The 27511-nt window shown below is 38.1% G+C and overlaps 2 protein-coding genes across 26 annotated transcripts in view; one reads left to right on the top strand and one right to left on the bottom strand.

Annotated features, from left to right (window-relative positions):
* FAM135A (family with sequence similarity 135 member A) overlaps positions 1–24934 on the bottom strand; it is a 147633-nt gene extending 122699 nt beyond the window's left edge. For 10 of the 24 annotated variants that reach the window (XM_034962313.3, XM_003809545.5, XM_014345404.4 and 7 more), the window contains exons 1-4: positions 24481–24934; positions 22811–22896; positions 11978–12071; positions 10092–10207 (exon numbers count right to left, since the gene is read on the bottom strand). In XM_034962313.3, coding sequence (XP_034818204.1) covers positions 10092–10168 — 77 coding nt within the window. In that variant the 5' untranslated portion in view covers positions 10169–10207; positions 11978–12071; positions 22811–22896; positions 24481–24934. Of the gene's footprint in view, positions 1–10091; positions 10208–11806; positions 11947–11977; positions 12072–19684; positions 19822–22810; positions 22897–24480 lie in introns of all 24 variants that reach the window. The other 14 variants (XM_008961796.5, XM_055113852.2, XM_057302537.2 and 11 more) reach the window with 11 other exon arrangements.
* COL9A1 (collagen type IX alpha 1 chain) overlaps positions 23113–27511 on the top strand; it is a 198958-nt gene continuing 194559 nt past the window's right edge. Inside the window, exons 1-2 of one of the 2 annotated variants that reach the window (XM_055113856.2) lie at positions 23113–24120; positions 25121–26761. The gene's annotated coding sequence lies outside the window, so the exon portion shown is untranslated. Of the gene's footprint in view, positions 24121–24973; positions 26762–27511 lie in introns of those variants that run through there. The other variant, XM_055113857.2, reaches the window with a different exon arrangement.

Genomic DNA, 27511 nt, shown 5'->3' with positions numbered 1-27511 from the left:
GCAACATAGATATGCTGGACAAAAGAATTTTTGTCCTGAGAGGGACGAAGAGGGACGTGCATGATTTCATCCTGCTATTCAGAATGGTGTGCAATTTAAAAACTATGAATTGTTTATTTCTAGAATTTTCCATTTAATGTTTTCAGACTGAGGTGGATTGCAGGTAACTGAAACCACAGAAAGTAAAACTACTTAAGGGAGGATTACTGTAAGTATTTTAAATTTGTAGGCATTTATTTTCAAAATATGAGATGTCTTTTATGAACAGAAAATTATTGGACTTAAATCCTGCAAATCTGCCTTTGAACAAGACAACTTAAATTTATGAGTTTTATAGTCAGAATGGTTTTGAATGTTTCTACTTGTCATTGTATTCTGTATTTTCTGTTTTTGCTACTGCTTCCTTTATCCATTCTTCCTTTTGCTATGTTGACTCTGGCTGGTTTGTTTCTTTTTTTCCAATAACCACATATAATCTCTCATTTTATCAGACAGTAAAAAAAAGTTTCTCGAAAAAATGAATATATGGTATAAGTATCTATAGAAAGAATGATTAAAAATTTTTTCTTGCTTTTTATAAAAGAAATTTCACAATTCCTCCGCCATCATTCTCCCGTTCCATGTTTTATTAATAAATATAGAGAAATAAAGCAAATCACTAATCTCTTCAAAATGGAAATTGTTTTTCAAAGAGCCTAACATTTACTTTTGTAAAATTTAGTTTTTTGACTTATTTCAATAACTTTAACAAGTTTCAAAGCCTATTTTCTACAACTTCCCTAATTCCGAGTTCTAAATTTTTACTCTCTCCCATCATGCTCTGGAACATATCACAAGTAATCTATTCAGAATAAGTAAATGGAAAGTACATTTTCTGAGACTGTATTTTCTCATAGTATCTCCCTATTGTTACAAAAAGATAAAATACTTGGGTCACTACAACTTTCCTGCAAACTTCTGAAGATGTTGTTTCATTATTTCAGGATCTTAAGTAATACTAAGAAAAAGTTTGAGACCAGACTCTTATTTCTTTGTAGGTAAAATCTTTTAAAACTGAACACTTACAGAATTATTTAATTTTTTATATGTAAACTTTTATCCCAATATATTCTTTTAAAATCCATTCTTTAATTTTGCCAAGAAAACAACAAGCCCACTTGTTGTTTCCCCAAAAAAGGTCTTTATTAATATGAAGAAAGGTCTATACTTACTGTCTGATTATCTAGCCAATTTATTGGTTACCTCTTTGAGTATACATATTGTTATTTACAGGTGGAACTCTAAGATCCATATGGGTAGCCCCTGGGTTAAGTACTACTCAACCATAAGTTAAGTTTATCCTTATGCAAATTGTTTCATAAGTTACATATTGAAGTTGCAGAGATGCAGAAAACTTTTCATTAATGTAGAAACACAGTATTATATATATATATATATAGTTAATAAATACACAAATTTGTTTCATGTTTCCTTCCCCATTGAGGTTTGCCCTACATTTAAGTCATGTCATTTATGTTTTGATTTTCATATAGACATTTCTCATATTAACACTTAGTCCTTTAAAGCTAGTTAATTGACAGCATTAAGTAAATACTAAATCTTTTTTGGTTTTCGGTAGTAGTTTTTTTTTTCCCACAGTTAATTTGACCTCCTCTATTTACTTATACTTTAAAAACATATGTGTTCAAAGCCAGTAATGGCAGATTGTTGGGATATTCAATTACTATTGGCCCCATCATTCACTGTTATGATCCATTATAATGATCCTTCAAAGACTGCAGACATCCTTTCTCACCTAAAGAATGGTGAAACTAAAAACAAAATGAGTTTCCAGTTTTAAAAACAAAAAGAAGAATACACATTGGCAATTATGATTTTCACAACTGTTTTTTTTCATATCTCCAACATCAAATTATAAAAGCTTCCAGAAAAGCAGAACTTACTAGCCCCTTAAATCCAATACCCTTGTACTCCATCTGTAAACTGCTGATTCAGACTAAATGTACCCCTATACCATAGCACAGATTAAAAAATGAGTAAAGGTCACAGCTAACATTAACAATGAAAGAAATATTTATATTCCGATAGCTGACGTAAACTGTTCAAAGAAAACAAATTGCAGAGTACAGAGAAGGGCTGATTCTTAAAACTGAGAAACCAATTAACTTCTTATCCAGTATTCTCAGTCCTTATATCTTACTGAAGACAGACAATTTCAGACAGTTTTGAAGGCCTTATGAAAAATTTGAGGTAGTTTCTTGTGAGCTCCAATCACCAATGCTTAATCAGAAGTCCTCAATTCCTGAACTTTTTTTTTTTTTTTTTGAGACAGAATCTTGTTCTTGTCACCCAGGCTGGAGTGCAGTGGCACGATCTCAGCTCACTGCAATCTCCGCCTCCGGGGTTCAAGTGATTCTCCTGCCTCAGCCTCCCAAGTAGTTGGGACGGCAGGCACCCACCACCATGCCTGGCTAATTTTTGTACTTTTAGTAGAGACGGGGTTTCACCATGTTGGCCAGGTTGGTCTCGAACTCCTGACCTCAGGTGATCAGCCTGCTTCGGCCTCCCAAAGTGCTGGGATCACAGGCGTGAGCCACCACACCCGGCCAGTTCATGAACTTTAAGAATACAACACATACATGACATTATAGACAAGGAATCACTTTTTTCAAAAGTTGTAATCAATGTCAATAAAACAAAATTCAGCTGAATTTCTGACTCTTAGCTGATAGTCCTTTTAAATCAAACTACAAATCTTCCATAAGTTTAACAACCTCAGAATCATAAACAAAAGGGATTTAAGATAATTTTGTTAAAAACTGTGTTACAGGGCATGGTGACGCATGCCTGTAATCCTAGCTACTCAGGAGGCTGAGGCAGGAGAATTGCTTGATCCGGGGAGGTGGAGGTTGCAATGAGCCGACATTGCATCACTACACTCCAGCCTGGGCAACAAGAGCGAAACTCCATCTCAAAAAAAACAAAAAACAAACAAAAAAACTGTGTTGTATCAAACCTGGTTTACAGGGTTCTACAGAGGTTTTCCAAAAGGATTTAAGTTCCATGGTTTTGTAATGTTACTAAAATTTAAGAATGTAATTTCTAGGCCGGGTGCGGTCACTCACGCCTGTAATCCCAGCACTTTGGGAGGCCGAGGAGGGCAGATCACCTAAGGTCAGGAGTTTGAGACCAGCCTGGCCAACAGGGCAAAACGCCACCTCTACTAAAAACATAACAATTAGCTGGGCGTGGTGGCAGACACCTGTAATCACAGCTATTCAGGAGGCTGAGACAGGGAGAACTGCTTGAACCCAGAAGGCAGAGGTTGCAGTGAGCCAAGATCACGCCACTGCCCTCCAGCCTGGGCAAGAGTGAGACTCCATCTAAAAAAAAAAAAAAAAAAAAAAAATATATATATATATATATATACACACACACACACACACACACACGTATATATATAATTTCTAAATCTATATCCTTACTTTCCTCCATTTCCAAATCATAATATGTCCTTTGAAGTAGTTTATCTTATGACAAGGAAATGGTGGCAGTATATGATTAAGAAAAGTAATAGTAGCTACAGGTATTCAATTAACTGTTCTACAGTAATCCAGATAAATAAAGAACAAAGTACTACTTTCAACTTCTGACTCCAACAATATTTTCCTCACTACTTAATTTATTAGTAGTAGCATGCTGGATTATTGACTGTTCCAACGATATGTGGAAACAAATCAAACTGATAACATTTCACTTGCAAAGTCTGATAAAAGATTAAAGCATAGCACTTTGTCAAAGTTCTTCTAAATATCTTCTAAATATTTGCCGCTTTTCAAAATGAATGAAACCCAACTCCATTCAAGATGCCATTGCTAATATTCTAAAGCTGTACTACTTCAAATATGGTACACAGACTGGTGCATTTTTGTGAAATGGTTGTTGCCAATCTGCGGTAAAATAAAGTAAATCAACTATATTGCAAAGCACACTATTTTAACTAACTTTTTTTTGGTAGCAAAATTTAATGAAGAAAGCAGCATTCATTTCCATTCTGGCAACAGTGCTTCATCCTGAACCAGTCACAAACCATCTGCAGACAAGCTACTGAGAATAGCACTGACCTAAAGCATTCTAGAAAAAGATACTTCAACAATTTTGCAATCATCTCCAAACAAAGAAAAATTTCCCCCACTTTAAAACCTAACTGAAATTTACTACAACCATAATTTAATTCCATCCTCTTATCCTTTATGCCAATGAGAAGAGGTGTTCAAACAGCAATGTTTCTGTATCTATTTAAAGGGCAATATTTCCTTCTCCTTTGGAGTCCTCTTGACAAATGTATTTTGAATGAAGTAACTGGGAAGTCTATTATCTTGTAATTAGATACTCCTAATATAATACAAATCTTAAGATAATTTATATTACTCATTTATAAGACATACATCCACATTCCATTTAATAGCACCATATTTATGATCAGTGCTTTACAATTTTGACTTCGTTTTCAGAGTTTAAAAATCCACTCTATTAAACAAAATGATAGAATAGAGTAAAATTAAAATAAAACTAGTTTTTCTTTAGATTGTTAGTATCTGAGCTTTCTGTTTACCATTAAGGCAAAACAATGTAATTATAGTAAAAATTAATTATCACGTAAATACATTAGTAATCTGTTTATTCCTTTCTGAAGGCAAGCACAGATTTTTTTAAATAACTTTTTTTAACATTGACTAATCTATTACACCCAATAAGTCTAAGCAAAAATACATTTTCTAATTCAATTAAAGCTAAGAGTTGTTTAAGCCCAGCCTAGCCTGTTAGAGGATGAGAGATTATGTGGAGGAGAGCTGAGAAGTCCCAACCAAGGCCATCTTAGACCAATCAGTCCACAGCTGACCACAAACGCATGGACAAGCTTCGATGACATCAGCCAAGCTCCAACCTAAAGACTCATTAGAAACAACAAATGTTTGCTGCTTTAAGTTACTTTAAAAAAAAAAAAAGTTAAGATTTAAGGAATATTTGATTATTACAAGGATGGCCATATGTCCTGGTTTGCCTGAAGCCATCCTGGTTTTCATTTGTCTGGGCCTATTATTAACAGTGCCTCCTTTCATGTTAAAAAGTATCTTGAAGGCCGGGCGCGGTGGCTCATGCCTGTAATCCCAGCACTTTGGGAGGCCGAGGCGGGCGGATCATGAGGTCAGGAGATCAAGACCATACTGGCTAACATGGTGAAACCTCGTCTTTAATAAAAATACAAAAAATTAGCTGGGCGTGGTAGCGGGCGCCTGTAGTCCCAGCTACTCGGAAGGCTGAGGCAGGAGAATGGCATGAACCCAGGAGGCGGAGCTTGCAGTGAGCCGAGATCAAGCCACCGCACTCCAGCCTGGGCGACAGAGCAAAGACTCTGTCTTAAAAAAAAAAAAAAAGTATCTTGATTTGGTCAATAAATTATACGGACATCCTAGCATAACAGGGTGTTTAAAAACTTATTTTTGTAACTTAAATTACTTATACCATTTATAAACTGTATAAGTTTTTAAACTAGATGCTTTATATTGTCCTTTTAACTCTAAAAACAGTCCCTACAATTCAGACAAATTAAAAAGAAAAATTATTTTTCTAATTAAGTTATCATCTTAAATATGGCAGTATAAGTACTTCTGAATTGTAGGTGTATTTTAGGATCCTAAAGAGAATTATAAGGAAAAAAAAGTCGACGTCTTCCTTTATATTAAAAAAAAAAGTTAGAAAATATAAGGGAAGAAAATATTTTAATCAGAAAAAAGAGATATAATCAATTTATCTATAAATAATCCAATGCAATGAGATAAGCACTAAAGCAAAGCAATCTATTCTTCTGTTCTTATTTCATACCTTATTTATTTCCCATACTCTGTTAAGTAAAACACAATTTAAAGGATCACCTTAGGTAGGGGGCTATAAAGAAGTAAGGATGTCTATTTATTAACAATGTTTTGTTAAGTTCATTATAAAGAATGGTCTTCAAGAAAGACAGAAAGTTGCAAAGGGCCACAAAAACATATTCTCACAGATGAACAGGAAAAGCGCTTTACTTAACAAATTTAATTTTGCTCTTCTATAAGTTATTTTTCAAGTGTAATAATAATGTAGATCCTTTTCCTGCTTAGATCTAGCATAAAAATGAACTATAATAGTAATAAATCTTTTATAAGTAGTCATAAGAGAAAGAGATGCTCTTTAGTATCTTTACAGAAGTGCAGCAGGTAGAGATTAAGTATACATCTATTTTTTCCATTGTCAGAAAACTTTATTTTTCTAGAGGAAGAATAAAAAACTGAGGTTAGTGGCTAAAAGAATGTGTTTGTGAATATTAAGTTATTACATTTCTATCCTCTATTCTTTAGAACACATTTATAGCATTGATTGTTAATACACAACACTGTGTTAAAATTGTATGAGGTAAAACTTAACATGATTTTATTAAGCAAGGTGATTTCACATCATGACTTTTTTGTCTAAAGAGTAACACTGTTTTACTTGGAAAGAACAATTTTACATGTTGATATTATGTTTATATTACACATTAAAATATTTTATAATTTTATAATGATATATTTTATATATAGGTCAGAGGACACTACATATATTTGAAAAATATTTTATAAACAGTAATGGTTTCCAAATAATCATTTTTTTCATGAATACAACTTAAGCAAGCAATTTGTTTTCTAGCTAGTCTTCAAATCTAACTCCAATACTGAATTGCTTTTTACACATTTAGCTTGTCAAAATCATGTTGTTAAAAACAAACCTACAAAATGTAACCTGTAGATTGATTTTTAAAATGTCACCTATATTTTGCTCTTCCTTATATTCAGACCTCTTACAGTGTGACTCCCATTAAGAAGTGGAGTGTAGTTGCCCACCTTTTAAATGTGGGCTGGCCTTACTTATGACTTGCTTTGGCCAGTCAGTATTTTGTGGTAGAGGTGTAACAGTGCATCATTTCCAAGCCTAGATGATACGAGGTCTGCTTGCATGGTTTCTCTCCTTTGGACCCATGCCTTGTCCATGAGAATAAGCTGCAGGATGAGAGACTGTGAAACAGAACTGAGACTACCCAGCTGAGGCCACTCTGCATCCAGCTAGTGCCCGGCCAATCTGCCATCTGACTGTGCATTCATGAAGTGAGCCCAGCAAAGATGAGCCAAGCCACTCCAGATCAGTAGAACCGTTCAGATGATCCACAGACTTAGGAGCAAAAATAAATGTTTATTGCCATAATGCCATTGAGGCTTTGTGTTTGTGGTTAGCTGCATTATTGTGACAATAAACAATACAGAAATCAATACCTAGAAGTGGTGTGTGCCATAACAAAAACTTAAAATAAGTGGCATTAATTCTGGGGCCAAACTAACAGTTACAGCTACAAATGGTGGAAAAATAATGAGGAAACTATAGGAGATGAGGAAAATGGTAACCATGTTATGGAGTGATGTAATATGCTATCTTAAACTAACCTGGAATAATTCAGAAAATGTATCTAAGAAACTTTTGGACTTAGCAAATTAATTTCCAAGCAGAATACCAAAAACGCCAACTGGTTGCTCCTAGCTAAGTATAAGGTTCTGCAAGATAGAGATGAACTAAAGAAAGAGCTAGTCATTTTATAAGCAGAATCTAGAAGAAATCTAGAGCAACTAGAACTTGCTGGGTTGGAAAATAAAACTGTTTCATCTGCAGTCTCCTGAAAATAAAACAAAGCCCATGAACAAAGATCAACTCAAGGATGTAGCTGTAGCTTCCTTTCTTAAGATCACTAAAAGAATTAAGATGTAAGCAGACATTCTCAGCATGACAAAAGGATTTTTAGAAAGTTGATGGGCATGATCCCCCAGAATTCTAATCCCCAAGTAGCAGTGATTGGTAGATATGCTATCTAGAGAGCAAGCATGTCTCAAAAACAACTGTGGCTGTGGGCTTTAAAGCATGGAATAAACTTATCAGCCATATGGAAAGTCCACAAAGTTTTTTAAGTGAATTGTACTGGCCAAAAAGCCACCAGCCTGACTCGTGACCTCGCACTGTGACTTGCTTGGCCAATGGAATGCAGTGGAAGTAACAGTGTGTCAATTGAAGGAGACTTGCATCTTCTGCTCTCTTTCTTTTTTTGTTTTTTTTTTTTAGATAGAGTCTCACTCTGTCACCCAGGCTGGAGTGCAGTGGCACCATGTCGGCTCACTGAAACCTACGTCTCCTGGGTTCAAGCAATTCTTCTGCCTCAGCCTCCCGAGTAGCTGGGATTACAGGCGTCCACCACCACACCTGGGTAATTTTTATATTTTTAGTAGAGATGGGGCTTCACCATGTTGGCCAGGCTGGTCTCGAACTCCTGAACTCTGGTGATCTGCCCGCCTTGGCCTCCCAAAGTGCTGGGATTACAGGTGTGAGCCACCGCACCCGGCCTTCTGCTCTCTATCTCAGACTCTTGTCTCCACCATGAGAACAAGTCCAGGCTGGCCTGCTAAGAAATTAGAGACCATATAGAGCAGACCACAGCACAGGCACAGCTGTTTTTATTTTTTCAACAAGATGGTAAGGTCAAGGCAAAAAAAATAGAGAATCTCTTGCTCTACTTCTTCTGTTAGTCCCACTGCCACCACTCTTTGTATAGATCTCCAGATTTATATCTTGAGTTACTATCAAGTGCCTCTAAACTGTTTCCTAGGTTTCTATTTCTTCTACACAACCATCAGTCTAATGTATCATAATATCCATCATGTTAGTAAGTGCTTATTGTAATAATAGTGATAAAATTTTATTCTTACTTAGAAACTATTGATGGTTACCCAAATCCCTAGTGTCAACTCTTCTCTAGACATTAAAGTCTTTCACAAATATAACCTTGCCATTCTTTACTGCCTTTCTTCTGTAATTCTCCTAGAAAATATCCAATTTCCTAAATATTCTTTTTTATTAATTTTTATTTTTTTTAATGTTCCTTGAGATGGAGTCTTGCTCTGTTGCCCAGGCTGCAGTGCACTAGCGCAATCTCGGCTCACTGCAAACTCTGTCTCCTGGATTCAAGCGATTCTCCTGCCTCAGACTCCTAAGTAGCTGGGATTACAGGTGTGCACCACCACGCCCGGCTAATTTTTGTATTTTTAGTAGAGACAGGGTTTAACCATGTTGGCCAGGCTGGTCTCAAACTCCTGACCTCTGGTGATCCGCCCGCCTCGGCCTCCCAAAGTCCTGGGATTACAGGTGTGAGCCACCATACCTGGCCCCTAATTATTCTTAAAAATAACATGTTCGTTTCTATTTCCAACACTTGATTCATGTGGCTGTATTGAATCATGCTGTTCTCTTCTACAAATATGATCTTTCACTTTATACTTTGCCTATCCAAGTCTTAGCCATACTTTGATCTTATCCCTCCATAATGCCTTTTCTAACATACTAAACCAGAAAGACGTCTTTCTGTTGATTCCTAGAGCACCTCTTATATATACTTATTGATCTTAGCCAAAAGGCCAAGAAGTTATTACATTGCTTTATAGGTACCATTGATGAAGATTATTGTTATAGTGTTTTCGTGAAATAGTGAAAAGATGAAAACAAATGAAATACCCAACAGTGGGTGACTGTTAAATTATAACATGTCACAGTGTAATAGTTAATAATTAAAAATGATATTATAAAACTACATTCACTGGTACAGAAAAATCAAGTGAAATAAGCTTCATCATGTATGTTTGTATTTCTATTTAGTTGCTTTGTATGCATGTCTTATTTTTTCCCATTATACTATAAGATTTTAAAGAGCAAAAATTAGACCTTATACATTTACAGTAAAGTCCTCTCAAGGCTCACTACAAATTCATAAACACAGGTTCAGTATATCCAGCATTATCATTAAATTCATGTGAATAATCCCAAAATATCTATTTAATAAATAAAATTTATCTGAGAAAATAATTACTTGAATATAGTTCATTGTTTTCCTTATATATGCTGGAATAAAAATATGTAATTAAATTTAAATTTAAACTGTACATCTTATGCAAAATATATCATTTTCACAATAAAATACATACCCTCTCTGAAACAAATCCACATTGTAGAACTTGTTTAGCTCCACAGAGAATTCTACCATTGCTTGAACTTCAGTCATTTTTAATTTATACCCAGAAGACTATTCTGATAACAGCACCTTTGTTAAGGAAAGGGAAAAAATCATGAGAAGCATAACAAAAATGCCAACTTATAAAAATGCTATTATTTATACATATTTTAGAATATGACACATAGGCAGAAAATAAAAACAAATTATTTTAGTGTACTTAACAACCTAACCCAACTAAATAGGACCAGAATGTACACTTACTAAGTTGCACTACTCTCTATAATTTAAGATTGTCCTGTCAGAAAGCTTTTTCTAAGATTTGTTACCCTTGATGACATTTATGTGATAATAAATAATACAACATATTGCTAAAAGAAACTCAACTTTATCTCTTATAGATAGTAACTTTTTTTAATAGTGAAGATATCTAATATTCTCTTCTTGTGCTACATTGCACATGTAAGTAACTCCAGAGTCAAAAAAAAAATTAACACTCTTCAATCCCCAGTTAAGCTGATGAAAGGTTTTTCTTTAAGTGAAGAAAAAAATTCTTAAATCACTTTTCACTTTTAAATTTAAAAAGAGAAAGAGATTTTTTCCTTTATTACAAGTTCTAAAGTATTCAATTGCAAAGAAGTTGAAGAAAAGAAAATAGACAAGCACAAATAGAAAACATTCACAATTCCATCCACTGAAATACATACTTTGGTACATTCTTCATGTGTGTGCATTTGTAAAATTTTTTAATAGTGGGATCAAACCACATGTACATTTTATCATCTGCTTATTTCACTTAATTATTCAGTGAACATATATGTCAATAAATGTAGTTTTACAATATTAATTTTTTTTTTTTTTTTTTGTGAGACAGAGTCTCGCTCTGTCACCCAGGCTGGAGCGCAGTGGCGTGCTCTCGGCTCACTGCAATCCCCGCCTCCGGGGTTTAAGCCATTCTCCTGCCTCAGCCTTCTGAGTAGCTGGGACTATAGGCATGCGCCGTCATGCTCAGCTAATTTTTGTATTTTTAGTAGAGATGGGGTTTTGCCATGTTGGCCAGGCTGGTCTTGAACTCCTGGCCTCAAGTGATCTGCTCATCTCAGCCTCCCAAAGTGCTGGGATTACAGGCATGAACCACCGTGCCCGGCCATTAATTGTTAACTATGACACTGGGAACATGTTATAATTAAACAATCCCCTATTGTTGGGTGACTTCAGTAGTTTCCATTTTTTCACTATTTAAAAAAAATTATAACAATCATCCTTATCAACAGTACATATTTAAAAAATAACTTCTTGGACTGTTAAGTAAGCTAAGTGTAGAAAGCAATTTACAGTAAGAAAGTGTTGGAAGACAATTCTTCAAAAATCTCTCATGTTTCTGCACGTCTCACAAGCAGAGACACAGACAGCCTTTGTTCCAGACTATCTTTTCACGGATGTTTGTATAATGAACAATCTTAGAAGTCAGAGATAGTGTCTTATACTAGAACAAAGGGCAGATTTGTCTACTGTTCTGTATAATACAGATAAAGCCTCCCTCCAGGAAAAAAGTCAGGCAGGTTTACTGTCCATTCTAAAAGACTCAGGTTCCCCTAATTCAGGGTTCTTCTCCTGTAACACAAACTACTCACATACAGATGTCACCTGGTACTCTAGCTAGTGCTATGAGCATAAACAATCCTTGACCTTGATCCATGACTCTCACGTCCTGCCAACATCCATGGCACCGTGGCAGACTAACTTGTCAGCTTGCAAGTGGGGTAAAATCTCAGACCCTTCCCAATTCTTGAAGCAGTTCTTCATAGAAATTTGGCAAATACTCGAATCTATTAAGTGCAAAAAAAGTTATATTCTTACCTCTGCTTTTCAAAGCCTCATTTTTAACATTATTAAATAACCAATCTTGTACTTCCAGTTACTGATTCCCGTTGTTAAAAATACACCGTTCCCCCTATGAGAAAAAAAAGTAACATCTCAAACCAAATAGTAGACATAAAAAAGTCTGTCTTAAGGAAACCTATGTTTTGTTAGTTACTTACTATTTTCAATTTATATAAAAGATATATGTCCTTCGAAGGCTTATGAATAAGTTTTAGAGACTTTTTTCATTCACAATTTCAATATCAATATTAACTATTATATCTCTATTAAGGATTCACTTACATATAATTCAAAGTACAATAACAAATAGAGTACTTTCTTAGTTCAGTAGGAACCCTCATGAATACACAAAACATTATAAGCTCATTAATTTTTAAGAGGTGGAACTCACCATTTTAAAGTAACTCCCTGAGTAGGTATGTATGTATGTGTGTGCATGTATGCATATATGTATGTATGTGTGTATAAAGAACTATTTAAAATACTTTGACACAATGATTGCTTCAATGTGCTATGGATAGTTTTCCTCACATTTCAAATACTGCTTAAATTTTTTAAAAATCTATCTTTTGTCCTTGGTATAATTATTTTAGGTACTAAAAATGTTGGAATAAAGACCACATTCACTCTTTGATACAGAGTTTTTCTTCTCTCCATTATAAAGATGTAGACTTTACCAGCTCCCATAACTGCTATTTTAAACTTTAATAGTCACATCAAAAGATTTTCTGGTAACTATTTCTAAGATCAAACAATGCTATCTTTATATAAGATATTCCCCATTTTGTGGAAATGATGTCGAAGATAGCTTCTCCTGTACATATATTCTTGCGTGCAGGGTTTAGATTATGTTCTGGTTTTGATTCTAAGTAAAGTTTGGCCAAGTCTCTATGCCTTAACTTACTCAGGTATAAAATGGGTATTTGTTCATTCAAACATTTATTGAACACCTACTATAGGCTAGGAATTGTAGTAAGTATGAGGTATAGCTAAGTTCTTGATCTCAAAAGTTAACTAGCCATCAGGAAGAGGTATACTCTGTGTGTGTGTGTAATACATATTTTATATATATAAATATATATTAGATATATAGAATATATATATGAATAGCATAATGCTTAAAATATAGGTTTGGGATTTGGGTCCAGATAGCACCCATACCACCTAACTCAGTAAGCTGGCCTTTTCCTTAATACAGAAATTAATATCAGAATTAAGATACTGCTATAACAAAATCCTAAAACGTGGTACTAGCTTAGTAATTAGGTAGCAGGCAGAAGGAGAACATACTACTACGATACTAATAACCACTGTTATGTGGAAATAAAACAATTGATTAAACTGTTGCCTACAATAATCTGCAAAACTAGTGCCCAGAAAAAGCCCATAGTCCCAGAAAAAGTACATGAAAAATGCCACAATACCGGGTGTTGGTGGTTCTTCGCCATGTTTACTCAAGCAAGAATTGGCTAGTTTGTAAGCAAAGATGGAAAGAAATAAGGCCGCTTAAATGTGGGGCCTTGCAGCCAATACCCCATATATCAGGTTTAGTGCCTTGGTCAAAGGAATTCTTGACAAAACAAAGGGATCCAGCTCTGCAGTTAAGATTAGATTAAGGATGCTGCCATCCCACCAATACTTGTTGTTTCAAATAGTTTTAAGACAGTGACCATTAAAATGAGGGATGAGGATGTGCTTAATTAAAATGAGGCCATCAAAAGACGTTGGGTGCATAGACAGAAATAAATAAGGCAGGCTTAAGAACCACATCCAGAAAATAACTTTGGTGTAGTTACTGGCACAGAGAACTGAATGGAGAGAAACGTATAAGAATCCTATTATGTTTCTGACGGAATGGTATTTGTCAAATAAATTATAAGCTAGGGTGCAAAGGCTTGTGACTGTGTAACTTGCAAGCTGGCAAACCTGCAGTAGCAAGAAGCAGGCTATGAAAACTGAATAGCCTTCAAAGTGGGCAAACTTTCAACATCAACTTCAGATGTGGCCACAGAGGTTAATGTAAGGAAGAAACACCCAGACAGCAAAGACAGGGATCTTAATGCAATGAATATTGACATTCATTCTTACCAGAAAGCAGAACTAAGGATATTAATCCACTGCGAGGGCATGAGATCTTCATCATTCTCGTGAAAAGAGTTTTTTCATTGTTTATTTTCCCAAATGGGAGATTTTATTACTGTTTTCCTGTTTCTGATCCACTATAATATGTTGGGTATGTGTGGGAGGGATGGAGGAGGAGTAGATAACTGTGATTTGTTTATAGGTCACTGGACTTGCAGATCTGAAAGTACTGTGCCTCTCAGTGAGCTTGGATTAATGCAACTAATGGATGGTACTATGGGTTGTCTCCCTTGAGGAAGAAATATAGGAATATTATTAACAGGTAGGATGAGGGCCAAAGTGGCAGACTGTGGTAGACTGCTTGTCACATCTGTTTTCCCTTCCTTTTAGCCAAATGGTCACCCAGCCTGAGACTATATTTCCCAACCTCCCTTGATGTCAAGTGATCCTATCCATGGAATGTAAACTGAAGTGAAACATGTAATATCTGCTTCACTTGTTTAAAAGGAAATTCTTTGCTCTGGACTTCATCTGCTTCCCTTTTTCTTACAGGCTGGAATACCAACTTGACAGTGTCCCTAGTTTTGATCACATAGATTAGGACCAAGTCCTCAAGAACGGTAAAGCAAAAAAATGGACAAATTCTGGATTACCGAATGTCTTCCCTACCTAGACTGCTCAGACTTTCACGTCTCGTAACTCTTTGTTACAGCAGCTATACCTACTCTATACCCTAACTAATATATTCCCCCTCTTCAGGCTATTTTCAAAAAACCAGCTTTTGTCTCTCTCCTCTGTTCCAAACCCTCTGTGGCTTCCAATCTTACTGCCTTAAAATGGCTTATAAAATTATATGATGTAATCTGAATCTTCTCTGACTTCATTTCCTACGATTCTCCTCACTCCCATCATACTTATTTCCTTTCTACTCTTTGAACACATGAAATATATTCCTGTCTCAGGGCCTCTGCACTCGTTGTTCCCTGGAACATTCTTCTCTCCAGATATCCACAGGACTCACTCCTTCAGTTCCCTCTGGCCTTGACTCAAATACCAGCTTCTCAATTAGGCCTTTTCTGGCTGCACTATCAAAAATATTAATTCCTTATTCCTGGCATACCATATCTCTTTAGTCCTTTATTTTTTCCTCAGCACCTATCCCCACCTAACATACTAAATATTTTACTTATTAGTCTTTAATGTTTCTCCTCCACTAAAATGAAAGTTCCATGAAGGCAGGACATTCTGACTACTTTGTTCACTGCTATATTCCTATTGTCTGGCACATAGTACTCAACTTAATATTTAAGGAAAAATAAATTAGCATTAAAGATTCCATAAATAGTAACTATTATTACTTGTCTCCAATTGAAACTCAACCAACTTGGAGAAAGGAATTATTACACTGATATACTGAAAGCAGAAATATGCATGAACAAATTTTGGTGATAAAATTCCTTTATCAGTATAAGTTCAAGGCCTGTTTGCAGTTTCTTCCACTCTTACTCTTGTATCCTGTTGTGCTTTTTGTTCTATTGTTGCTGCCTAATTTCCTTTAATCTACCTCTTTTGTATTGATTATCCCCTAAATAGAAACATACATGTACAGATATATACATAATGATGCTGATAAATCTGTTTTCCACTACCTCCCCTCTGCCTAACAGAAGGAATATTTTTATTTTTGTGGTAGAAGAAAAAATACAAAAAAGGGACTAAAGGAAAAGGAGAGCAGGCAAAAGAGAGCAAGGGAAAAAAAATTCAGAGGACTGTTGGAGTCAAAGGGGATCTGTCTGATCCTCTTCTTAGAAACTACTTGTTTTCCAGCTATAGGGAGCAATGGCTACTTAGCTCCAGTCAGTTCTTGCTGGCGTAACACTATCAGGGTCTTCTAAATTTTCAAGAGGTAGTTGGAAGTCTTTTTTGTCCCTAAAGGGGAAATCTCCTTAATTTTAGATGCCACCAACTAGTTATAAAAACAAAACAAACTGTGTATTTCTAACAAAATTCAACAACAGAGAAAATTCATTCTGTGGGCAAACAGTGCAAAACCTCTTGCTTACACAGATTCTTAACGCCACTTATGAACCAAAAAAACTCAGGTCTGTCCTCTCAAGAAGTTGCAGAAAGAGCTTTTTTCCTTTTACCCAGACGATGCACGGCAGATTCTCCATTGCAAGGAACTCTCTGTATCTACAAGAAGCTAAGAGTTTCATGACCCTCCTGCACAGTCTGCTGGCTGGTTTGGAACCTGTTACTTTAAACCTATGCCTTTGAAATGACTGGAATCAGCTGACTTACCGGAGACTGAATTGTTCATTCTGTTCTACTGGCCCTGGCAAAGTGACATAAAACTGAAATCATCTGGAGGTCTATTCAAATGGGGCTCCGTATTACTGGGTCATATCCCAGGTCACTAAGTGAGAATCCAGCCAAGTAAACTACAAACACCAATCCAAAAAAGCTAGAGGGGGATCCCAAACAGGAAATGACTCTGAAACTAAGTGAGAAACTTACGTGAAAAGCCCTTAGAGACAAGAAGGGATTTGATTTCTCTGCCAGTCAAATCTGATAGGGTAAACAATCTGACAACTACCTTATTAATACCTTGGGGAAAGTTAGCTTACTCTCAAAGAAACAAACTTACTGATTAATCTGAAAGACATTCTTGGTCCTCTAGAGCTGCTCTGTCCAACATGGTGGCCATTGTAACATGTGTCCACCGAACGAGTGAAATGTGACTACTGTGACTGAAAAACTGAATTTTTAATTTTATTTAATTTTAAATTAATTTAAATTTAAATCCAAACACAGAAGCAGTGTAAAATATTTTTCCATTAAACATAGCTTTATCATTTTGATGGGATTACATTTTACCTTAATAGTTAAAAATGTAGAACACTAAAAAAAAGTAGTGTGGGCCAGGCGTGGTGGCTCACAACTATAATCCCAGCACTTTGGGAGGCTGAGACAAGCAGACTGCTTGAGCTCTCAGGAGTTCGAGACCAGCCTGGGCAACATGGCAAAACCCTGTCTCTATATAAAATACAAAAATTAGCTGGGTGTGGTAGTGCACACTTGTGGTCCTAGCTACTCAGAAAGCTGAGGTGGGAGGACTGCTTGAGCCCAGGAGGTTGAGGCTGCAGTGAGCTGAGATCACGCCACACACTCCAGCCTGGGCGACACAGTAAGACTCTGTCTCCAAAAACAAAAAAAAAAAAGTAGTGTGTGCTGAGGTATGCTGTAAGTATAAAGTATACAAAGAATTTCAAAGACTTAGTACAAAAAAGAACATAAATATCTCATTAATATGTTTTTAAAATATTTATCACATCTTGAAATAATGTTTTGAAAATATGGATTAAATTACTATTAAAATTAATTTTACTTATTTTTAATTTTTTAAATGTGGTTATTAGAAAAATTTAAATTATACATCTCACATACTTCTATTGGATAGCATAGTCTAGGAATACCAAGCCATCCCTTTAACTGCTGGAGTGTATAGTTAACTCCTTCAAATATAGTACTAAGTACATAAAACCATACAAAGTTCCTAAGACTACAGGCATCTTTGCTCCATCAGATCAGCTGAGTTACATCCAATATCCACAAAGGAGAGTCCAGGCATGGATATCTGGAAAAATGTGGGAGACGTTCCTGCACCATCCACAGTGATCCTAAAACAATAGCTAACTACACCTTGCACATAGTCAGAATTCATGAGTGCTTCAGAACCTAAAAGAGGAAATGGACACATCCAAAACTAAGAGACACAGGTCCCTCAAGATGGACTGGAGACCACAGGGAATGATCAGATTCTCTCACAGAAATCATCAAACAGCCTTGACTCCTGAATTATGAACCCACAGATGCCCTGAGGATGTTCTTTCTCCTAAGCTAGAGGGTAAAGAAGTTGAACAAATTGGAGATTCCAGACACTCCCTTTTGTCACTCTAAGGAAAAACGGTACTGCTTCCATAAACTATGGTGACAACAGCTCCAGTTTCTACTTCCAAGTTAGCATCCATGAAACAAATTGGTTCAAAGCCCAAAATACTGATAGTCTGAATAACGATGCCCAAAAGATACCACATAAGGCAAAAGTCGCCTACAGACCGAATTAAAAACGCTTAAAAATCCCTTAGGCCTCATGTTGGCAACGAATATATCACTCTCATTATGCACAATATATTCACTTTTTCCTTTAGCTTTAAGAAAAAATTCGATTTCTTCACCTGAACACCAGAGAATGTAGTAAACGTGGATTCAGGGGCCATATTGTACAAAAAATATACATACTTTGAAATGTTCATTTAATGTAATGAGAGGCTCACATTATGAGAGACATATGAGAACTGATACCAAATGAAGGAACAGCAGATTCACACACAATTAGATGAGGGGCTTACACTATGACAATATGTGGGAACTGAGACTGACATTCCAGATCTGAGACCAACCGAGGGAAAAACACGTAATCTGCATACTATTTAATTAAATTCAAGTTTGCTAAACAGAAATATGATGGGAATGATGGGAACAGAGAGATGTTCTAAATCTAGGAGGTTAATGCAGTACATTTAATACTAGGTAGTCTAATTTTGCATTGATGTTCTTGGGCCTTCTCTAAAGGAATAAGCAAGAAGCCCAAAACAGGAATACTTTTTTTTTTGAGACGAAGTCTCGCTCTGTCACCCAGGCTGGAGTGCAGTGGCGCGATCTCGGCTCACTCCAACTTCTGCCTCCCAGGTTCAAGTGACTCTCCTGCCTCAGCCTCCCAAGCAGCTGGGACTACAGGCGTGCGCCACCACGCCCAGCTAATTTTTGTATTTTTAGTACAGACTGGGTTTCACCATATTGGCCAGGCTGGTCTTGAACTCCTGACCTCGTGATCTGCCTGCCTCGGCCTCCCAAAGTGCTGGGATTACAGGCGTGAGCCACCATGCCTGGCCAAAACAGGAATACTCTTAGAAATCTTGAGAATGCTGTTCTGTTGTAAATAACAAAGTATTATTGTGACAGTCATGTTCTGTAGCCGACCCAGCGGAGTAGGAAAATGAGTTTCTTGGCAGAAGGTACATCTAGCTGCCATCTTTCCTAAATCCCAGTCACCTATAGCACAGAACTCCAATCAACATAAGCTCTGGCCCTTACAGTCTTTGAGCTAATCTTGACCAAGTCAGACCATACAGCAGTAAACTGCAAACAATCAGCCAGTGACATGTGGATTAGTCTTGCATCCCCAAACCTGCTATCTGGTGTAAATTCTGGCCACCTGAATTGGTTAGGTCTGTATTGGTTTGGTTCAGCCCGACTATCTGAGTTATAGTCGTATTTCTTGATTTACATTCAGTTTCCTTCTTGATTGGCTGAGGCCCTGACCTCCTGCCCATCTTTGTAAGTAAGCTCCCTCTTACAGGGACTAAACATGCTCAGTCACTGGATTATATCCCTGCTCTAAAATGACCAGGCCAGGTCAGGCACAGTGGCTCATGCCTGTAATCCCAGCACTTTGGGTGGATCACCTGCGGTCAGGAGTTCGAGACCAGCCTGGCCAACATAGCGAAACCCTGTCTCTACTAAAAATAAGAAAATTACCTGGGTGTGATGGCACGGGCCTGTAATCCCAGCTACTCAGGAAGCTGAGGCAGGAGAATCGCTTGAATCCTTAAGGAGGAGGTTGCAGTGAGCTGAGATCACACCACTGCACTCCAGCCTGGGTAACAGAGCAGACTCTGGCTCAATAAATAAATAAATAAATAAACAAACAAATAAATTAAATAAAATGACCAAGCCAGCTGTCACTTGCCTCACTCTGTAGATCATCATCACTCATGACCTTCTTTTGCCCTACAATCATTCACATATACAACTTTTATCACAAACATTATCTCATTTTAAAAGTGATTCACAGCAAAGGTGAGCTTAGTAGAATCATTACACTAAAGGGCACAAAGTAAGGAAAATCCCTTGTCTAGAAACTTTTGCAGCCACTCCTCACTCATCAAAATGAACTCATGAGGGCCAGCCATATGCCATATTGCATGAATTATAGAAATACTTAAGAAAAAAATAGAACACTAATTTTTTCTCTTTGGTGGAGAGGGTGAGAAAGGACATCTTCCAAAGGAAAGACAATGAGAATCGCTTTTTAGAATATAAGACAAACTATGTTTTAAAAAGCTATATGTTTCTCTGTTGATGATACCAAATATAGTAAACCTGAGGCTGTTCTAAAAATCTGGGATTCTCAATTCCAAAAGATAAAAGAGATGGTAAAGGGTATACAGGCTTCCACAGTCTTACATTTTTTATTGCCAATAAGGGCTGACCTTGCTGCTTAGACATTTATAGATAGCAGTATTTCCAATGTAAGCCCTTGACTTGCTGGCAATCTGAAGACATCAAAGAGCAAGTGTCATAGTTAACACTGCTCTAAAAACAATCATGAATGAAACAGCTGCATCCTATAGGCAACTTCAAGGGCATTTCAATAAAGGAATACTTATTCTAGTTCAGGTTAAATTAAGACCAGTAGCAAAAGAACATTTCATAACACTTAACAGAAATGTCCCAGACTACAGCCAGGCATAGTAGTTCATGCCTGTAATCCCAGCACTTTGGGTGGCTGAGGCGGGAGAATCACTTGAGGCCAGGAGTTTGAGACCAGCTGGCCAATATGGCGAAACCCCATCTCTACTAAAAATACAAAAATTAGCCAGGTGTGGTGGCCTGGGCATGTAATTCCAGCTACTTGGGAGGCTGAGGCACATGAATCGCTTGAATCCGGGAGGTAGAGGCAATACAGTGGGACTCTGTCAAAAAAAAAAAAAAAAAAGTCCCAGTCTATTATCAATATATTCATAACATAATTTAGAAATATGTTCTATATTCTGGATGATCTCATAGAGACCTAATGCCATAAAAGGAAATATGCTATAATTTTCTCAGAATGGTTTCTCGGTTGAGAGATAGTTTATCAAATTTTTTTCATCAAAATAAGAACTACCTGAAGGGTTAGTTACTCAAGTAGGAGATGTCTCTTAATGGTATAATATGCCTGATACTTTTACATTTCTATTAGGAAAAAAGAAGCTAATATTTCTTCTAAATTTAGCACATTATCAATAACCAAGTATGTACCTATTAACAACTGCCAATCTTTAAAAATAAAATGTGAACCTACTGTGGAGTTGTTTCACTTTATTCCTTCTGAAAAACCTAGACCTGCCTAATCACTTATGCTTTGTAACTTTTCTGAAAAACCACTGAGTCCATTAAGAATGATTTCTTCTATATCACCATTCTGCTTCTTATTCCTCTTTCTTTCTTTTAATTAGGAGAGGGTTTCGCTCTGTTGCCCAGGCTGGTCTTGAACTCCTGGCCTCAAGAGATCCTCCTGCCTCAGCCTCCCCAAGTGCTAGAATTACAGGCATGAGCCACCACACCCCACCTTATTCCTAGTCATCTCTAAACCTTCTTCCTGACAAACAACTCATGAAAAAACACTTCAAATCTATATGCCCTCAGCTCCATCCATTTATTTAAATGCACACATGTACATATAAAAAACTCAATGTTAAAGCACTTTTTCCTCAATACCTAGAATCAAAGCAAAGGAAATCCTTGGCTTTTCTACCCCCTAAACAGCCCTCACAACAAGGATTTAATGTAAACAAAATAAAGATTTTATTTAATGTAAACAAAATAAAAATATAAAACAGAAAATTAAGGATTAACTAAAGATATAGGTGTAACTCTTACATTTCCTTTCAGTGTCAACTCGTGGCAAACAAAAGGAATATCTGTTTTACAAACTGAATGCTGCAGTGTCTGTTTCACTGTGTATGAACATTAACTAATGTTCACACATTAGTTAATGTACTAATTAGAAAACTCTAGTACATTAGAACTGCTGCTTCTCAAGGAAGCTTGCACTTCTTTCAAAGCCAGGTCATTTTATTTGGTACATCTATCTAGTACATTAGAAAAGTCTAATAGAGTGCTAGTCCACAGTTCACCAGCATTCTACTAGACTTTTCACAGAAGTCTGAAATTTAAAAAAGAAATGTTTGATTTGGGATTTAAGCAGTCAATTATACTCTTACTACACAGTCTAAAATTAAAGAGATAAAAACTAAGTATTTATATAGCAATTTTTGTCTGCGGTGGCCCTAAGCATGTTTAAATGATTAGGGCTTGCTTTGCTATTAATTACCTTACAGCTGGAGATACTGAGATACACAGGTTAAGTGGGTTCTACAAACTAATGTCATGAGTCATCATAAGAGCTCATATATTCTGACTAGAAATTCTAGTCTTCTGCCTGCTGTCCACCACAAATCCCTATTTAATTTATAAGAGCACAGGAACCAACTCACTAAAAATACCAGCAAGAATTTGTAGGCATTTACTTTTTGAAAATGAATGTTTACCTAAAAATAAAAAGACCTGGCTTTTTATTTGAAGGAAGTGCAAGCTTCCTTGAGAAGCAGCAGTTTCTTTATTTGCATTTGAAAAATCATTTTTAAAAAATCTTAAAAGCTGATGAGTGCATCACCTCTTACCATACACAACAATTGCTAGTTCTTCTCAAAGAAGTGTGGTTTGAAGACACCAGAGCCTCCTAGTTTTACTTTAAATCACTTTGAATAAGGAACTACACTTTTTTTTTTGCCTTGGTATTTCCCTTCTTAAAACAGAAACAGAAAACTTAATTCCTACCTGACACAGACAACATAAGGAAGAATTTGTTTGTGGACTGCTTTGAGATTCCAGAACCAAATACATAATCCAGTTGATCTTCAACCCTACAATAAAGACAAACTTCACTAAACATAACTGCTTCAGCAGATGCCTTCAAAATAAGATACTATACCATTATTTATGGAAAGAGAAGTTTTATTTAAGCCAAATCTTGATCACAATGCAATGGAGGAAAAAAATTACAAAACCGTTTAGAAAGTTCTTCTGCTCAATTAAAAGTTAATACTTCTCACGTATGTCTCCTATAAGCACACTAATTCTAAAGGTAGCAGAAATTGTATGCATTTATTAGAGAACAGAGACTCTCAGGAAAATTATGCAATCAGTTGCAATAACAAATGTATAAAACAAATTAATAATACATTTTTAAAAAGAAATTCTGTTAAATTTCATTTAAGATTAGTTCTTGGACAGCTACACCTAATGGAGGACAAGAAAATTTCCACATTTTAAGTGTATGTTTGTAGGTCAACCTTTAACAAGTCTTAACCCACTATAGTTTCATGAAGTCTGTACTCAAGTTGCTTTTCCAGGCATGTCAGGTAAACATAATTCTTAAAAATTAAAGCTTTAATCAGTAAGTGTAACCGATTTATTGCTACTGTCACTCTTTTGATGATACTTCCACCAACCGGTAAAGAAAGAAGAAATGTTATTAAACTGGAAGATGAACTAGAAACATTGAGTGGATACCTAGCTTAGGCAGAAAGCAGCAAGGACTAGAAGGGTATGTCACAAAGAAGTCTTCAGAGATTTAATAAAAAGTAAAACAAATGGAATGAAGTTAAGAGGCTTGACTTATACAAATGGGGGGGAGGGTGGAAGAGTTTTGGAGGGGAAAAAATTAAGATTAGAGACTCACTGGGTGCAGAATGGAAAAGGACGTGAGGATAGGGGCCATTAGACAGAAAGCGATGAAGCAGGGTACCAGAGGAAAGAGAAGGGAGTGAGGGTTTCCGAAGCTAAGATGGGGCATGGAATGAACTCCAATGCAAAGCGATGCTAAAGCAAAACACAATCGGCAACTAACAAAAAGGGAACCAGGAGGAAGTACCGAAAGGAGGTGGATGAGAGGAAAATAAAACCAAGGAAGAAATTACGGAGGTAACAAGAGTGAGAAACCTGGTCGGCCAGGGTAAGGAGCTCCGGACAGGGAAGAGCCAGGCAAGGGATGGAAGCACACAGATACGCTGCTTCCCAAGGAGGGACCACCCGGGCAAAAAGACACGTGGGAGGCGCGGGATGAAAAAGCAGAACCACGAAAGCGGGTAAAGGAGGGACAGAGCGACGAAGATGGAGCAGGGGTGAAGGGCAAACACGCTAGGCGGGAGGTTCAGGAAGAACGGGTCGAGGGACGCGCGCAGGGGCAGGGGCGGCCGCGGGCACCGGGAGAGCAGCGCGCCGCGGCCCCTCGCCTCCCTCAGAGCGCTCCGCACCGCCGTCCCCACCGACCTTCAGCGGGGCCAGGGCCAGGCTCCGACCGCCAGCAGTCGGGTGAGAGGCCGCGGCGGGCGAACGGCGGACGAAGAGGAGGCCGCTTCCTTCCTGGCCCCTGGGCAAGAGGGACGGAGGGAGGGGTCGTGGGTGTCGGGAGCCGGGGGAGCCAGAGGGGACAGTAAGGGGGTTACCTCTCGCCCGGCTCGGCCTCTTCCCCCGCCTGTCGAACGGAGGAGCTCGTTGTCCAGCTGCAAGAAGACGGCCCGACCCGGGTCAGCACCATCCCGCCCCGGGCCCCCTCACATCGCCATCACAGCAACCGCAAACACCGCAACCGCGGAGCCGGTTCGTCACCGCGGCTCGGCTACTGGCCCAGTGCGGCCAGCGAGCATGCGCAGTCGCCCCAGTCCCGCGGGAGCCCGGGCCAGCCGGCTATACCTGCGATCAACAGGTCCCCGGCCGCACGGCCCCGCCCCCGGCCTCTCTCACCTCCTCCTCCCGCCTCTTCCCTCCCCTCTCGGAGGCTAGGCCCCGCCCCTTCAAGCTCCGTGCCCCGCCCTTCAGGAGCTTCAACTGCCCCTCCAGCTCCAGCGCCAACTGAGATTTCGAGAGATTTGTCCTCCCTACCAGGCTCCCGTTCCCAAGTTCCCGCGAGAACGGGAGGTTTGCGTCAATAAAAGGCGCGCGTCAAGAAAAGGGGCTCGCTTGTGGGTTTAAGGGATGGAACTTGGAGGTGGTTGAAGAGCAGTGAACAAGAAGAGGGCAAAAACACGGAGTTCGAGAACTTTAGCCGTTTTTCTCACAATGTTGTGTCTCCTTTTCTCTCTTTAGCTCCTCCGTGCAGTCCCGGGTAGAGAGCTCGGTCCCTGCGCTAGTCGATTTGTGCAGTAGGAAAGGAGGCTGCAGGGGATCTGCGCGGGGGCAGGACAGCTGCCTTTCGGGACCCAGTGTTTGCATCTTGGGAGATGTGGGTGCTGATCTGGTTGTTTCTTGGTTTATGACGCCAAAAAGGGCGGGAGGGGGCTGATGAAGTGAAGCCTTTCGCTAATACATTCCGTTAACAGAAGCCCACGAAGGATCATTGATTTATTTCACTCTTCCCTGTTTCTGAACCTTATCTGGCAAAAACTTTTGTGGTGCATAAAGTTCAGTATGTTGCTAAAGCTGAGTTAATGAAAGGAAAATTTCAGCTGCGACTCTTGTTTTAAAAATGAATCTAGGATGGATAGTGGTGTTGGTTGCACAACAATGAATGGACATAATGCTACTGAACTGTGCACTTAAAAATGGTTAAAATGGTAAATTTTCTGTTATGTATATTTTACCACAATAAGAATGAATTAGAAGGGAAAAGCTTTGTGCATTCATTTGAAAGTAATGGTGATGTCTTGTAGGCCATTTAGGGGACAGGTTTTGAATATATCTTTGTACCCGTTTTTTTTTTTTCGAGTGTGTGTGTGAGACAGAGCATTGCTCCGTCGCCCAGGCGGGAGTGCAGTAATGTGATCTCGGCTCACTGCAACCTCTGCCTCCGGAGTTCAAGCAATTCTCCTGTCTCAGCCTCCCTAGTAGCTGGGACTACAGGCACACACCACCACGCCCGACTACTTTTTGTATTGTTAGTAGAGACGTGGTCTCACCATATTGGTCAGGCTGGTTTCGAACTCCTGACCTTAGGTGATCCACCCGCCTTGGCCTTCCAAAGTGCTGGGATTACAGGCCTAAGACACCGTGCCCGGCTTGTACCAGTTTTTACATGATTGGGTGTCCTCTTATCCTGTGAACCAATTTATTTGCATTTGTATGAATGGCCTGCTTTCCTGATTTCTAATTTGTCCCTTCTTTTATAGCCCTATACCATTTTACTATCCTTGCTAAACAGGCTTTTATTGCTTGTTTTGTGACTTGAACTTTAGCCTCAAAATTGGAAAGGCTTTTTCTGTTTTTTTTTTAGTTCCAGCCATGTCTTAGGAGAATATAGTAAACAACCAATTATTTGCATTTCCACGTCCGTGCATCCCTAAAACACACAGTGTGCCAAGATTCTTTCCCTGTTCCACGTTCTTTTTATTCAAATCACATTGTTAACTCATCTGCTGTGTGCCAGGCAGTGTGCTAATCTTGGAAGATACCAACATGAATGAAAAAGAACTTGGGTGGAGTGTTTGCATTATTACCCTATGATGTAATGTGTATAGTGCAGAGATAAATGCACAGAGAGCTATTGAAGCTCAGAAGAAGCATTAATCCAACTTTGGGAAGAGGTCATGGGTCAGGAAAAACTTCCAGGAGAAAATGATTCCAGAGAGTTGAAGTGGGATGTCTTGTGGTGGCGGTTGGGAGGAGTAAAGGGAAAAGGATTGCTTGAACAGAAGCTGTACAGTAAGAAACTGGTCTTTGTGCTGAACTAAAACTAAGACTTCTATGCCACTGTTTAGGGATGTGAGGCTGGAGAAGTTGACAAGGATCATGGTGAGCCTTCAAAAAAAGTCAAATCAGTTCAACCATTATATATATATATATATATATATTTATTGCTTATTAGATATTTGCCAAATACTGTGCTAGTTGCTGAGGGATATAATGAAGGTTAAGGGTCAGTCTAAAATCTCAGAGTTTGCAATCTAGTAGGGGTAGACAGGCATGTAAAAACAAAACAAAAAAAAAAAACAAGTTCTGCTACAGAGTTAAAATTGGGGTAGGTACGGGGTTGTCTGGGAACCCAGAAGAGGAGCACTTAACTAACCTAGAGATTTAGCAAGACTTCCTGGTAATTATCTATTGATAGAAGAATATAAAATAATCTCTTAAAGAAATAAGAAAATTCACCTGGGGTGGCTCACTCCTGTAATCCCGGCATTTTGGGAAGCCGAGGCAGGCAGATCACTTGAGGTCAGGAATTTGAGACCAGCCTGGGTTTAGTAGAGAAACCCCATCTCTACTAAAAATAAAAAAATTGCCGGGCGTGGTGGCAGGCGCCTGTAATCCCAGCTACTCCAGAGGCTGAGGCATGGGAATCACTCGAACCTGGGAGGTGGAGGTTGCAGTGAGCCGAGATCATGCCACTGCATTCCAGCCTGGGTGACAGAGTGCGACTCCATCGCAAAAAAAACAAAACAAACAGCAACAACAACAACAAAAACAATAAGAAATACAAAAATTTATGGCATCTACTGAGGTACAGACTACTAGAGAGTATAGCACACTGATCTAATTGTCAGA

The sequence above is a fragment of the Pan paniscus genome, chromosome 5, assembly GCF_029289425.2.
Source record: "Pan paniscus chromosome 5, NHGRI_mPanPan1-v2.0_pri, whole genome shotgun sequence".
Lineage (NCBI taxonomy): Eukaryota > Metazoa > Chordata > Mammalia > Primates > Hominidae > Pan > Pan paniscus.
This window is presented reverse-complemented; position numbering and strand designations above follow the sequence as displayed.